The sequence below is a fragment of the Pistacia vera genome, unplaced genomic scaffold (genome assembly GCF_008641045.1).
Source record: "Pistacia vera cultivar Batoury unplaced genomic scaffold, PisVer_v2 Contig460, whole genome shotgun sequence".
NCBI lineage: Eukaryota > Viridiplantae > Streptophyta > Magnoliopsida > Sapindales > Anacardiaceae > Pistacia > Pistacia vera.
This window is the reverse complement of record NW_022196291.1, coordinates 77,567-92,886: the sequence shown is the minus strand read 5'-3', so window position 1 is coordinate 92,886 and position 15,320 is coordinate 77,567. Positions and strand designations below refer to the sequence as shown.

General features: G+C 35.3%; 4 protein-coding genes across 4 annotated transcripts; 3 read left to right on the top strand and 1 right to left on the bottom strand.

The window, feature by feature from the left end:
* Positions 1-345: 345 nt before the first annotated feature.
* On the top strand, positions 346-1,712 carry LOC116145287 (stemmadenine O-acetyltransferase-like). The gene has a single exon (XM_031430736.1). It carries the CDS (start codon positions 408-410, stop codon positions 1,686-1,688), a length of 1,281 nt encoding a protein of 426 aa, XP_031286596.1. The 5' UTR covers positions 346-407; the 3' UTR covers positions 1,689-1,712.
* Positions 1,713-2,335: 623 nt separating this feature from the next.
* Positions 2,336-4,246, top strand: LOC116145215 (salutaridinol 7-O-acetyltransferase-like). The gene has a single exon (XM_031430641.1). It carries the CDS (start codon positions 2,362-2,364, stop codon positions 3,640-3,642), a length of 1,281 nt encoding a protein of 426 aa, XP_031286501.1. The 5' UTR covers positions 2,336-2,361; the 3' UTR covers positions 3,643-4,246.
* Positions 4,247-4,454: 208 nt separating this feature from the next.
* Positions 4,455-5,892, bottom strand: LOC116145214 (U-box domain-containing protein 41). The gene is made up of 2 exons (XM_031430640.1): positions 5,461-5,892; positions 4,455-5,360 (listed from the first exon to the last, which is right to left on the bottom strand). Exons 1-2 carry the CDS (start codon positions 5,673-5,675, stop codon positions 4,565-4,567), a joined length of 1,011 nt encoding a protein of 336 aa, XP_031286500.1. The 5' UTR covers positions 5,676-5,892; the 3' UTR covers positions 4,455-4,564.
* A 5,031-nt stretch (positions 5,893-10,923) lies between these two features.
* Positions 10,924-12,514, top strand: LOC116145131 (alkane hydroxylase MAH1-like). Its single transcript, XM_031430562.1, has 2 exons — positions 10,924-11,302; positions 11,589-12,514. The coding sequence occupies exons 1-2, from the start codon at positions 10,924-10,926 to the stop codon at positions 12,512-12,514; spliced, it is 1,305 nt and encodes a 434-aa protein (XP_031286422.1).
* The last annotated feature ends 2,806 nt before the right edge of the window (positions 12,515-15,320 follow it).

Below are 15,320 nucleotides of genomic sequence, written 5' to 3'. Positions count from 1 at the left end.
AAAAAACCTTTCACATCTAGCTTAATATTTTCTTTTTTAATGTTGAGTTAGTGTACAATTTGGGTGGCTTAAAGCTGAGGCACATGATGCTTAATGTTTTTTTAATGACAATAAAATAAGATTTAGGTAAATATCAAACTCAAACTTTAGTATTGCAGGTGCAGTAACTTGCCCATGATCCCACAAAGCAATAGTGGGAATATTACTTAATAAACATTATAACTGCAACATTATTGGCTCATCAATCACCATTGGATTGAAATTTTGATTCAAGTCTTTAGTAATTTAATTTGACTTGATATTGTCTTTTCTTTCAAGTTTTGAAATTTCCAATCATAGTCTAAACTTCTTTAAGCAAAATCCATTAAAAGCTTTGCTCAATTTTCTTGCAAGTAACATTAGCAAAAATGGAAATCCAAATCGTTTCTGAAGAAATCATCAAGCCATCTTCACCAACACCAAGCCATTTAAGAACTCATAAACTTTGCCTTCTGGAGCAACTGGTTCCTCCCCATGTTCACTTCCCCTTCATTTTCTTTTACTCACGAGCAACCAAAGATCCCATCGAAACTTCCGCTGGACTCAAACACTCCCTCTCACAAACGTTGACTCACTACTACCCTTTTGCAGGGCGATTGAAAGATCGTTCTTTTATTGATTGTGATGATTCTGGTGCCACATTTATTGAAGCTCAAGTAGCTGGGAACATGTCTGAGGTGCTTAAACAACCGGAGATGGATTTGCTAGAGCAGCTGCTACCATTCAAACTGGATGAAAAGTTGAGTACTTTAGTGGTTGTTCAGGTGAGTTACTTTGGCTGTGGCGGCTTGGCCATTGGTGTTTGTTTTAGTCATGTTGTTGCTGATGCAACAGCTGCGGCAAACTTTGTTAATAACTGGGCTGCAGTTGCTTCTTTTGGTTCCATTAATGTTGAAGATTTAATTTTTGATTGCACCTCAATCTTCCCTCCGCAAGATGTATTAGGCTTAACCGACAGTCTCTGCGAAAAACATGTTTCCTATGAAGAAGTTATAACTAAAAGGTTTATGTTTGATGCCACTAAGATTGCTGCTTTGAGAGAAGAAATAGGCAATGTAGGAAGTTTGGATTGTCCAACGAGAGTTGAGGCTGTGTCAACGCTTATTTTGAGTGCTGTGATAGCTGCTGCGGCAAGAGAAACAAATGAGTTGACTTCTTCATTTTTGGCAGCTTCAATTCCTGTGAATCTGAGAAAGAGAATGAATCCACCTTTGCCAGAAGAATGTATTGGTAACATCTGCACAACAACAACAGTAATGTGTCCAATGAATCAGAGAATTGACTATAAGAGTTTAGCGAAAAAGGTTCACGAATCCATAAGGATGATGGATGATAAGTTTGTGAGGAATGTTTATGGAGGTGGCGAGTTCTTGAATTTCTTGAAGAATGCAGTTGAAGGGTTATCTAAGAACAGGTTATTTTGGAATAGTAGTTGGTGTAAACTTCCATTATATGAAGCTGATTTTGGCTGGGGAAAGCCCAAATGGGTAGCCACTATTCTGAGAGATGATAAAGTTGCAATGCTCTTGGACACTTGCGATGGTGAAGGAATAGAAGTATGGATGGGATTGTCCAAGGAAGACATGGCCAAATTTGAGCAAGATCCTGGCATCCTTGCTTATTCTTCTGTTAGTCCAAGTCCCTTTTGAGATTTGAATAATGGGAATTTTTTTTTTTTTTTATAATGAGTATGTTTTGGAATGACAGTATGTGGTTTTACTCACTGTTTGTACCTCTGTAATTTGTACATGGGTGTGGGTGTGATCTGTCTCATACTTTCATGGGAGATCAGTTTGAATAAAATATGCTTCAAGTTGAAAACTAATCAACTCTAAATGTTACTTGAAAATTACAGTTGATCTTTTTATGTGAACTAAGTTTAATCATGCCCCATTGTTACAGTGAAGAGACACTGGCTTCCTTTCACATTTGGCTTGATTTTTATATTAAAATGGTTGGAAATCTAAACAAGACTTAAGTAAATAGCAAAACACGGGAATGAGGTTATCAAAGATTGTTAAATGACTATATCTTAGTAAACATTTCAATCCTTTTTTTATTTGAATAAACATGAATTTTAAAGGATCTTATATGTATGATCAAGGCCTCAAGGGTTTGACTTCATTATTGAAACTGCAAAGGATAACATTATTGATCAATCAATCACTTTTGATGAGATGTGGCTTAGTAATTTGATGTGACTTGATCATCAAGTCTTCACATTTTTATAATATTCTGTCATAGTATAAACTTGTTAAATCAAGCATCGAGCAAAATCCATAAGAAAGCTTAGCTCAATTTGCTTGCAAGCTACATTTGCAAATGGAAATCCAAATCATTTCTAAAGAAATCATCAAGCCATCTTTTTCAACCCCAGACCACCTAAGATCTCATAAAATTTGTCTTCTGGACCAATTAGTTCCATCTGAAGTGCACTTCCCTTTCATTTTCTTTTACTCAGCTGCAAACGAAGATAGAATCAAAACTTCTGTAGCGCTCAAACACTCTCTATCACAAACGTTAACTCACTACTACCCTTTTGCAGGGAGAGTGAAAGATGCTTTTTCTATCGATTGCGATGATTCTGGTGTCACATTTGTTGAAGCTCAAGTAGCAGGGAACATGTCTGAGGTGCTTAAACAACCGGAGATGGAGTTACTAGAGCAGCTGCTACCATGCAAACTTGATGCAAAGTTAAGTACTTTAGTGGTTGTTCAGGTGAGTTACTTTGGCTGCAATGGGGTTGCAATCTGCGTTTATTTTAGTCATGTTATTGCAGATGCAACAGCTGCAGCAAACTTTGTTAAAAACTGGGCTGCAGTTGCTTCTTGTGGTTCCATTGATATTAAAGATGTGATTTTTGATAGCACCTCAATCTTCCCTCCACAAGATGTATTAGACATAACCAAGAGTGTCTTCAAAAAACATTGGTCGAACACAGAAGTTACTGCAAAAAGCTTTCTGTTCGACGCTCCAAAGATTGCTGCTTTAAGAGAAGAACTTAGCAATGGAGAAGGCGTGGACCGTCCAACAAGGTTTGAGGCTGTGACAACGCTTATTTTGAGTGCTGTGATGGCTGCTGCGGCAAGAGAAACAAATGAGTTGACTTCTTCATTTTTGGCAGCATTAATTCCTGTGAATCTGAGAAAGAGAATCAATCCACCTTTGCCACAACAATGTATTGGTAGCTTGTGTGCAACAACAACGGTAAGTTGTCCCATACAGCAAAAACTTGACCATAAGAGTTTAGAAGGAAAAGTTCACGAATCGATAGGGATGATGGACGATAATTTTGTGAGGAATGTTTATGGAGGTGATGAGTTCTTGAATTTCTTTAGAAATGCAGCTGAAGGATTTGCTAAGAGCATGGTTTTTATGATTACTAGTTGGTGTAAACTTCCTTGTTTTGAAGCTGATTTTGGTTGGGGAAAGCCCAAATGGGTTGCCACTACTGTGAGAGATGATAAAGTTGCAATGCTCTTGGACACTTGTGATGGTGAAGGAATAGAAGCATGGGTGGGATTGTCCAAGGAAGACATGGCCAAATTTGAACAAGACCCTGCCATTCTTGGTTATGCTTCTGTTAATCCAAGTCGCTTTTGAGAGTTGAATAATGGGAATTTTAGATTGCCTGTGTTAATTGTGTTTATGTTCTGGAGTTAACAATAAGTTTGGTTTCTTTAAGCCAATAAGTGCTTTTACACACTTTTGTTGTCAAATGAAATTGCTTTAGAAAAACTTAAGTACGGTTTCTCTAGAGCCTTCTGTAGTGTTGTGAATAGGTTATCATGTTGAAACAAGATTATTGTGTACAAATCTCTCTGCGTTTTCTAAAATAAATAACACCATAAATATTTCAGAGCTACCTATGGGGCTCTCAAGGACTCAAAGGTTGGTCTCCCAAAATTCAACAGCAAAATCAAGGTAAAATTTTATTATCTTGTTTACCTCATCTCCATTTCTTGGAATTTGAGTTGAGCGTTTCCAAAAAAATTTGTGGGTTTGTGTGAACCCTTGTTTCCTGTAGGCAGTTGAGAATGGTACAAATATATCTTCTTGTTATTGGATGAACATGAATTACCTACTTTCAGCAGGCTCTAAAGCATGAGCCCATTTCTCTACTTCTACTGATTTGCTGCACAATTTAGAATGTTGTTTCAACAGATTTTAGGAGGAAAAGTTCGCATTTATACTGGAATTTGTTAATATAAGGCTTGTTATAGTGTAGTGTGTTTTATAGTTCGTCTCGCTGACAAATTTTTCTGCCTGGACAATCAGCCTTGCATCATCTGGTCTTGGTTAAAAAACTAAATGCAATCCTAGTTGCCTCCGGTACTAATTCTTTTTCTGCTTTTTTTCCACAGAATGAGAAATTGCGGCAGTATTGCTAAAATTTATGGACCTGAAAGCGATTTAGCTAGAGCAACGCGAACCAAATCTTTACTTACACAAACCCAAACCCAAAGAACAACCGACTTATTATCTGATACATTGATCTAAACTCTCTACAATATTTAAACAACAATTATCTGGTACTGAGTTTTGCAATCATTTCTTCAACCAGTCTCAGGGTTGTTTCAGCAACCCTCTCGCCTTCGGAATCAATTTCTTGCATAATCTGCTCCATGAGCTCATGCTTTGATTGTGTACTTCTCGAACCATAATCCGAGCAATCTCTCAGAAGCAGCAACAATTCTCTCGCCATGTTTTTCGCCCTCCAAGTTCCATCCACACTCAACTGAAGCAGCCCAGGCATTACACCTTCCCTCAGGATTGAGCCTCTGTATCTGTCTCTGCAGCTCTGGCATAACATTAGCAGGATTGACACTGCGTGCTCTTTGCATTGCAGAGACCCCTCTTCAATAACCTCAACGAATGCACGAATCGCGCATCCAGTAGCGGCAATCTCTTGAAGTGCATTTTCTGACAGTGAAACTATGTTTTCCAGCAAAGCAATTGCCTTCTCCGCCAACTCTGATGATTTCTCAGAACCATGGATTATCTGAAGCAAGGGATATATCACACCAGAAGAAACAATTGGTGGGATAAGCTGATGGCATGTTGAGAGGTTATGAAGAGTAGCAATAGCATCAATCTTGGCTTGAATGCTAATGCCACCATTGTTATTACCAAGGTCTCCGTTCAGGATTCCAACAATGAGTTGAATGGCCCCGGAAGATGCAATTGCCAACTTGTTTGCAGCACAAGAAGAAAGAATCAACATAGCCGCAACAGTGAGTTCAATCAGCGCCTCGCTTTCGCATTGAATGAGCTCTAACAACACTGGCACAACCCCAGATTTTACAATCCGGATCTTGTTCCTGTAAAATCAGCAAGAATCAATAACAAAAATGCACGATGACACCAAAGTCGAATAACTCTATTCCAAAAAAGAATATGATCATAGAATGGACTACTAACCTTTCGCTGCCAAATGCGAGACTAAGTAAAGATAAAAGAGCAGCTTCAATGGCTTCATAATCTTGGGAACGAAGCATCGAAACCAGAGGAACAATGACGCCTCTTTCAACCAGTTTCTGCTTCTGTCTACTGCTCAATTCACCAAACTGAGAAGCCGCCTGAATCTGAGCTTCTCTGTCACCATTGAAAACACTATCCACAAGCAAGTCCTCCATGGAAACTTAAACTCCACACTTGACTTGTGGATAGTAAAATCAGAGTAACAGAATGCTGAAATAAATATAAAGAAATGAATATGGGGTTTCTTGAAGAAGTGAATGAAAGCTTTATTGGGTATCCATTGTTTGAGTTAGAAGCAAGTTGGTATTCCTTTGATCACCCTTTTGCTTTTGAATATTAATTGATGAGGAGAAAACACACAACACATTAACGATTCCTCCCTCCATAGAATATTGTATCTTTAACTTTCCTTTTATAGAAGGCAAACATTGTCAGCTTTTGGTGGGATTAATAATTTTTTTTTTTTTTTTTTTTAATTTTCAGCTTTATGGTAAGCTATCCTTGTGGAGATTCTCTTAAGGATTCAAGAATTTTTAATAAATTTGGGTTTATCTGAATGATAAGAGAAATATTGAAAGTAAAGAAATCTGGGTGATAGATTATAATCAGTTAAAATCATAAAGTAGAATTCAGTTGGAGAGTAGCTTTACTTGAGTTAGAATCAAACGACTTTGAAAATTATAACAGAGTTGAAGTTAATTGGATGAAAGGGAGGGGACCACTGATTTTATTTATACGACGCCATTATCTTAACGTAAAATTATTCTCAAATTTTGATCATCATTTATACCTTTTGTCTTTCTTTCTTTCCGAATATTATCCATAACTTATTACACCATTAATAAAAGCTTATATGACCATTACTATATTGGACTTTTTCTACAATTATAATGTAATAGCTCACAAATGAGTCTCATTTACTCGTTATAAGTTTTACCTGTCTAATTATAAACCGATCAATTACGTGCTACTATATCAAGTTATGAGAGAAGAAAGTTTATTGTAATTATATTCTTTATTGGTAAAAATCATGCCCTTGGTTTTCATAAGTTGAATATTCATTATTGGCAACATTAATTAATGCATTGATGTATCTATTTAGCCCTTGTAATTAATAATTAATAGAGCATTAATTGCAAACCAATTACCAAACCTACTAAAAGATTATATTAAGCAAAATCACATAATATTTACACAAAAATAAATAAAAAAAATTACTCTTTAAACATTATCCAACAATTAGAGAAGATAAACTAGAGTCACTTCAATTTTTTTTTTTGAAAAATCAACTAATCTATTCAAAAAATGAATAATGCTTATCATCTTCTTTAATTGTTTAGTTTATCTCTAAATCAAAATTACTTAATCATATTAAAGCACGTCAATTTGTTTAAATGAGTTTGTATATCTATTATTATTAAAAAAAAAAAAAAAAAGGTATTAGCCCCTAATTAAATGTGTTTCTAACACCCTTTTTCAAGTACATCCAAATTATTAAAATTTTATTAGTCCTCTTCATAAAATTACAAATTTTCTTATATACATCATATAAATTTTATATATTGATAAATTATTTAGTGAGAAATACAATACAATACAGTACCATACATAAAATAAAACCTTCATAAGTTAGATTAATTGAATAAAGTTTTAATTTCTAGAAATCTACAAATAGATCCTACCCTATCCCTACATCAAAGTTACATCATGTTGGAACAACTCCTACAAATTTAGACAAGGCAAAATGATGTGTATTTGGGGGTAAATTAAATCTCAAATTGAATAAGGAGGGTTGGATTTTATCTATGAGTAAATGACATGTTCTCACCCGAGGTTTAACAAAATCTCAAGTTGATACTTCTGATTTCATTTATTCCACATTCTCACCATTAAACTAACAGATAATTAAAAATTACAGTAAATGGCACGTTATTACCAAACTACCCTCCCATCTTCTTTTTCTTCATCTTCCTCTTCTTCTCTCTCTCTCTCTCTCCCTCCCTCCTTTGCCACAACCATACCTTCTCTCCCTCCCGAAACCCCAAACTTGCGACCACTAACTCCCACCACCATTCCACCCATTCACCACCATCTGACTATTTTTCTAGCTGTTTTAGGCCTTTTTCGGCGAATCAAGCGATTGCACCCCCTCTTGGTTTTTACTCGATTTGCCTGTTACCAACGAAGTTGAACCCCTTGTCACTTCCATCATCTTCCCTATAAAACCCCTATGTTTCTCGACACATTGACCCCTTCAATCGCCGACACTGTTAGGTTTAGGGTTTGACTATTCTTCGCCCAATCCTGGTGGCCTAAATCTAATTGGACACCACCACTACAACCAACGACTCCCACTCTACAGAATCTCTATATCCCAACAACCGGTTAGTCGTCGTTCACTGGCCGAGAGGTTCATGTTCTTCATCGCATTTTTTGGTGAAAATGTGTTAATTTGGAGATTGTTTCGGAGAATTGATTGGAGATTTATTTTTGAGAGCTTTATGATTAGAGGTTGATAGTGTTTGTATTTGGTGTGTTGGATTGATTTTGTTTTGGTTTTGGACAAATCACGTGTTGGGCAAATCAGATTTGTTTGTTTGGGATTTGTGGGGTTGATTGGTTGATTTTCAAAGTGCTTGTGTTTGTTGTTCGACAGTAGTGGCTAGGTGGTCGTGGTAGTGGGATGCGACCAATAATCTCAATCGGGATCTCTGGCCAACAGTGGTAGAGGTGGAGAGAAATTTGACATGTGGGATTATTTTGACATTTTAATTTCAAATTATAATAAAAAATCGTTTTACCCTTTAACCGTTAAAATAAAGGAAACGATGTTAGTTTGAAAGTATGAATCTAAAATAAATTAAACCAATAATATCAACTTAGAATTTCGCTAAAACTCGTGTGGAAACATGTTGTTTACTCTTTATCTATTAAATAAAAATATACAGTAATAACAATGACATTTCCTATTTTACCCATTTTCAGNTGTTTCCGATGAAGTTGAACCCCTTGTCACTTCCATCATCTTCCCTCTAGTCCATACTCCAAAACCCCTATGTTTCTCGACACATTGACCCCTTCAATCGTCGGCATCATTAGGTTTAGGGTTTGGCTATTCTTTGCCCAATTCCGGCAGCCTAAATCCAATTAGACACCACAGCTACAACCAACGACTATCACTCTACAGAATCCCTCTATCCCAACAACCGGTTAGTCGTCGTTCACTGGTCGAGAGGTTCATGTTCTTCATCGCATTTTTTGGTGAAAATGTGTTAATTTGGAGATTATTTCGGAGAATTGATTGGAGATTTATTTTTGAGAGCTTTATGATTGGAGGTTAATAGTGTTTGTATTTGTTGTATTTGATTGATTTTGTTTTCGTTTTGGACAAATTGCGTGTTGGATAAATCAGATTTGTTTGTTTGGGATTTGTGGGGTTGATTGGTTGAATTTCAAAGTGTTTGGGTTTGTTGTCCGACAATAGTGGCTAGGTGTGGTGATGGTAGTGGGATGCGACCAATGATCTCAATCGGGATCTCTGGCCAGCGGTGGTAGAGGTGGAGACAAAGAAGAGGTGGAGAGAAATTTGACATAGGGGGTTATTTTAACATTTTAATTTTAAATTATAGTAAAAGATTGTTTTATCCTTTAACTGTTAAAATAAAGGAAACGATGTTAGTTTAAAAATAGAAACCTAAAATAAATGAAACCAATGATATCAACTTATAATTTTGCTAAAACTCGGGAACATGTTGTTTACTCTTTATCTATTAAATAAAAATATACAGTAATAACAATGACATTTCCTATTTTACCCATTTTCAGTTAATATATATTTTTTATTTAACTGAGATGATCTTGAATATTAATGATGTTATAAGTAAAATATGTATTTACGTATTTTATAAGGACCGTCAAATTATAAGCGTATAATATGAATAATCATATAATTCACAAATTATTTAAAAAAAAAAAAAAACTGAGCTTTGTTATTCACGAAGAAGCATGCGGCCATGGCTTTTGGAGGAAGGTAAGAGAGCTTTGTTACTAGTATTTGAAGAAGCGATCGAAGAATAAGAAGAGGAAGAGGAAGGTTGTCTAGTTGAGTTGGTGGCGGGAGAGATATTTTTTCGAGCACGTGATTGAAGTTGATGGACGTGTACTTGTTGGTTCTTGCCATCCACCACAACTCCAGGAACGAAGAGAACGAGATTGAGATTGAGATTGAGATTTTAGATGTGTTTGCATCAAGGAAATGCTGGGCGGTGGGTTTTGATTTTGGGGGAAATACAAAACAGCAGCAAAGGCTAGAGGCAAAAGGCAAAACGATGGGCGAACTGGCGAAGTTTCAGAATCGCAAAATTGGATGGTGGGGTCGGTTCCATGTGCCTACGTGGAGAGATCTTAACGGAGGGTTCTCAACGACAAACCTTTTCTGCTTTTTAAGATCTTCCTTACATTTGTTATTATCATTCATTTTAATTGATTAATTAATATATTAAAAACAAATTCGACATACACAACTTCAAATCTTTTGTTTCAGGATTGATGATGTTAGATTTGGATATCTTATATCTAAAAATACTATATAAATTCATGATGTCTCCTTCTAATACAAAATTAGAACTTTAGATTAATAAAAAATAATATAAATAAAATAAATGATAGCTTTTCATATACGATTCTCTGTCGTATTAACTTAAATATATAATTAAAGATTTATAATTTTAATATTAAAACTGAAGGTTTACTTCTAAAAACAAACACTTACATAGAAATGGAAGCAACTGATATAGTATTTTAATTAGGTAGTTCATAAAAGTGTTAAAACTAAGATTGATATTATCGTATTATTTAAAACGTATTATTAATAATACACTGCATTAAACCCGTATATATCCGTACCGTATTTTTTCAATATCCGAATTTTATGACCGAATTTTTATAAACGTATTTTTTATCGTTTGTCGTATTATGCCCGTAAAATTCCCATACTTTTTTTTGCCGTACCCGTATTTACTAACTAGGGTTATAATACATCAAAAAATTATTTGTCTGTATTTTTCTTTTTGTATTTTCGTTATGATTTATTTAAACATTTTACTTTTTGTTTATTTAAAAATTAATGCTGCATGACAATGTTTATTTAATTAAAATTTCATATATTTTTATAATTAGTCTTATTATAGGGATTTATTTTATACGTGTCCGTCTCGACACCGCTGGAATAATTCAGAGAATGCGATAGATACCTCTGGCGATGAAATAATTCGGGTAATGGGCGTGGGTGATGGACCCAAAACCCGAGGCATGATGGGGAATGGGGGAGACCTCCCCGCCATTACCATTCAAGTTATTACTTATTATTTGCTTCTAGTAGATTTTCTCTATAAAAGCTAAATAATGGCCAACCACTTTGATCATCGTAAACACAACAAAACTCCAATGGCGATCACAGTTTATTACACAGCAATACTTCTTGCGTTCCTCTCTTTTCTTTTCAAGTTGCATTGGAGTTGCAACAGGAACTCTCCCATCAGAAACTGGCCTGTAATCGGGATGGTGCCGGGGCTTCTTCACAACGCAAGGCGTATTCATGAATACGCCACCCAAGGCTTGAGGCAATCTGGGTGGACATTTAACGTCAAAGGACCATGGTTCGCCAATATGGACTTCGTCATCACCAGTGACCCAATGAACGTTCACCATATCTGCAGCAAAAACTTCGCTAACTATCCCAAGGGTCCTGAGTTCAGGGAGATTTTCGAAGCCTTGGGAAATGGTATTTTCAATGCTGATGGGAAAATTCAGAGGAAAATACTCATTCATTGTTGAAGAACAGCAAGTACGAGTCTGCTTTAGTGAGAACCATCCACAAAAAGGTGGGAAATGGTTTAATCCCAGTTCTTGACCATGCCTCAAAGTTGGGAATCACTCTAGACATACAAGAAGTGTTTCAGCGTTTCACGTTCGACAATATTTGCCAATTGGTTTTAGGATTTGATCCGACTTCCCTTTGTGTTGGATTCCCTAATGTTGAGTATGAACAAGCGTATAACGTGCTGGAGGAGGGAAGTTTTTGCAGGCAAATCGTGCCAGTGAGTTATTGGAAGCTAAAAAATGGCTTCAAATTGGAGAAGAGAAGAAGTTTAGTAGAGCTTGGAGAGTTTTGGATACATACTTGTATGGGTGCATTTCGCTGAAGAAAGAAATATTGAACCGGAGAAAAGCCAAGAAGGAGGAGGAAGAGTTTGATTTATTGACAGCCTTTATGAAAGAAGCAGAAGAAGTGATACAAGATGGATTAAACAGCGGAAATTGTTTGAGAATAACTGATGAATTTTTAAGAGACGTAGCATTTAATCTGATAGGAGCTGGACGAGACACCGTAAGTTCACGCCTCACTTGGTTTTTCTGGCTTGTTGCCAGACACCCGTCAGTCGAATCAAGAATCCTTGAAGAAATAAAAGCGAATGTAGGAAAAGATGGGGAAGAAGAGAGAATTTGGGGAAAAAATGAGTTGAACAAATTTGTTTATCTGCATGCAGCAGCGTGCGAAACATTGAGACTCTACCCACCGGTACCAATCAATCACAAAACTGCAGCCCAATCGGACACTCTTCCAAGCGGTCATCGTGTGAATCGAAGCGAAAGGATATTGCTTTCATATTACTCAATGGCAAGGATGGAAGAAAGATGGGGCAAAGATTGTTCAGAATTCAAGCCAGAAAGGTGGATTTCAAAGAGAGAAGATGAAGATCAATGTATTGTTCACATACCGTCTTACAAGTTCACGGCGTTTCACGCTGGACCAAGAAATTGTTTGGGAAAGGAACAAAGTTTCATTCAAATAAAAATGGTTGCGATTGTGATAATCAAGAATTACCATGTACGAATTGTGGAAGGTCATCCTGTTTCACCAAGTGATTCGATTGTTCTTCATATGAAGCATGGACTAAAGGTTCGGATCTCCAAGAGACAAAGCAAATATTAAACCCGACCCGAGCCCACCACACTCACCCGTGTTACCTTTACGTGAAAAATCAATCAAATAACAAAAATGTAAGATTTATGTTGATTTAAAAGAATAAAAAACTTCAATTAAGTTCCAATAATATGCTGCCTTGTTAATTAAGTAAAATTACATATCTAGACAAAACAAATATATTATATATTATTTACTGCCATTCTAGGTATTCAAATATAAAATTGGTGATAAATTAAAAAAAAATAAATAATAATTAAAAATCTTCACAAATAATTATGAAATCTACACGTAGTTTTTGCCGTTAGTAATTCCAACATTAATCTTATTAAACCTACTTGAAAATTATGAATTAAATTAATTTATAAATATATTCCAACATTAATTTTATGTTATTTAAGTCTCATTAAATCTCTTTATAAGCTTTTTTATTAAATAAAATTTATGAAATAATTAATTTATAAATATATTCCAAAAACAACCTTCCACTTAACATACTTATCATAACGTTCCTCTATTTTTGGCACACAAATGAAAAGCTTAGGTAATTAGAAATTAATCTTTTATATTTCAATACTAATTATTTCATAGACGGTATTAATTAATATTAATATATATTACCATAAGGTTTTCTACCTATATATATATATTTTTTAAATTGAGCCATGACACCTTGTACTTGTTACGTCCATATTTTATGGACGGCCGTTCATTTGCAAAATATTTATTAATATGTTACGTGGTTGCGTCTACTCAGTTGACACGTCATTTGATGCAAAATTTTAGTATAGGTCTTCGGTGTCCATACCATTATTGAATTCACTGTAATTAGCCTTTAATGTTAGGAATTAGAACATTAATTAATCTTATTAGATCTACTTATACTTCAAGCATTATTCTATATGCAACCCAAAAATGGAATTAGAGCTATAATCGAGCCGAGTCGAGTATTAAGAAGCTCAAGCTCGACTTGATTGAAATAGTCGAAGCTCAAGCTCGACTCGAGTTGAGTCGGGTGCGAGCGACTCGACTTGTTTACAGACCTATATGAAATAATATTAAGTATTATTCCATAAGATATATCTTCAAATAAATTGAGTTGACTATCATGAATAACATAAATGCATTAAACCTTTGCGATGAGTAATTAGAAGTTCTGTAAAAAAATAAAAGTTACATTTTGGAGTGGTGAAGTTACATTTTATAAATCAATCAAACACACCAAATGCAAACACTATCAACCTCCAATCATAAAGCCCTCAAAAATAAATCTCCAATCAATTCTTCGAAACAATCTCCAAATTAACACAATTTCACCAAAAAATGTGATGAAGAACATGAACCTCTCAACCGGTGAACGACGACTAACCGGTTGTTGGGATAGAGGGATTCTGTAGAGTGGGAGCCGTTGGTTGTAGTGATGGTGTCTAATTGGATTTAGACTGCCGGAATTGGGCGAAGAATAGCCAAACCCTAAACCTAATGATGTCGGCAATCGAAGGGGTCAATGTGTCGAGAAACATAGGGGTTTTGGAGTATGGACTATGGGGAAGATGATGGAGGTGACAAGGGGCTCAACTTCGTCAGAACCAGGCAAATCGGACAAAAACGAGAGGGGGTGCAATCGCTTGAGTCGTCGAAAAAGGCCTAAAACGGCTAGAAAAATAGTCAGATGGTGGTGAATGGGTGGAATGGTGGTGGGAGGTAGTGGTGGCAAGTTTGGGGTTTCGGGAGGGAGAGAAGGTGTGGTTGTGGCGAGGGAGAGAGAGAGAGAAGCAACGAAAGAGAAGAAGAAGAAGATGGGAGGGTAGTTTGGTAATAACGTGCCGTTTACTGTAATTTTTAATTTTCTGTTAGTTTAATGATGGGAATGTGGAATAAATGAAATCAGAAGTATCAACTTGGGATTTTGCTAAACCTCGGTTGGAAACATGTCATTTACTCATAGATAAAATCCAACCCTCCTTATTCAATTTGAGATTTAATTTGCCCACAAATACACATCATTTTGCCTTGTCTAAATTTGTAGGAGTTGTTTCAACATGATGTAACTTTGATAGTTTGATGTAGGGATTGGGTAGGATCTATTCGTAGATTTCTAGAAATTAAAACTTTATTCAATTAATCTAACTTATGAAGGTTTTATTTTATTGTACGGTACTGCATTGTATTGTATTTCTCACTAAATAATTTATCAATATATAAAATTTATATGATATATATAAGAAAATTTGTAATTTTATGAAGAGGACTAATAAAATTTTAATAATTTGGATGTACTTGAAAAAGGGTGTTAGAAACACATTTAATTAGGGGCAAATACCCCCTCTTTTTTTTTTTTTTTTTAATAATATTAGATATACAAACTCATTTAAACAAATTGAGGTGCTTTAATATGATTAAGTAATTTTGATTTAGAGATAAACTAAACAATTAAAGAAAATGATAAGCATTATTCATTTTTTGAATAGATTAGTTGATTTTTCAAAAAAAATTGAAGTGACTCTAGGTTGGATAATGTTTAAAGAGTACTTGTTTTATTTATTTTTGTGTAAATATGATGTGATTTTGCTTAATATAATCTTTCAGTAGGTTTGGTAATTAGTTTGCAATTAATGCTCTATTAATTATTAATTACAAGGGCTAAATAGATACATCAATGCATTAATTAATGTTACCAATAATGAATATTCAACTCATGAAAACCAAGTACATGATTTTTACCCCCCCCCCCCCCACCCCACCCCCCCCACCCCACCAACCACAACCCACCACCACTAACAAAAACATCACAAAAAAAAAAAAATAAAAAAAA

What these genes read in the sequence shown, in the direction of transcription:
- LOC116145214 (XM_031430640.1), bottom strand. Translation starts at nt 5,675, where the DNA reads ATGGAGGACTTGCTTGTGGATAGTGTTTTCAATGGTGACAGAGAAGCT. An exon ending in CTCGCATTTGGCAGCGAAAG is followed by an intron (nt 5,361 to 5,460) that starts GTTAGTAGTCCA and finishes CTGATTTTACAG; the next exon opens with GAACAAGATCCGGATTGTAA.
- LOC116145131 (XM_031430562.1), top strand. Translation starts at nt 10,924, where the DNA reads ATGGCCAACCACTTTGATCATCGTAAACACAACAAAACTCCAATGGCG. An exon ending in TTTCGAAGCCTTGGGAAATG is followed by an intron (nt 11,303 to 11,588) that starts GTATTTTCAATG and finishes AACGTGCTGGAG; the next exon opens with GAGGGAAGTTTTTGCAGGCA.
- LOC116145215 (XM_031430641.1), top strand. Translation starts at nt 2,362, where the DNA reads ATGGAAATCCAAATCATTTCTAAAGAAATCATCAAGCCATCTTTTTCA.
- LOC116145287 (XM_031430736.1), top strand. Translation starts at nt 408, where the DNA reads ATGGAAATCCAAATCGTTTCTGAAGAAATCATCAAGCCATCTTCACCA.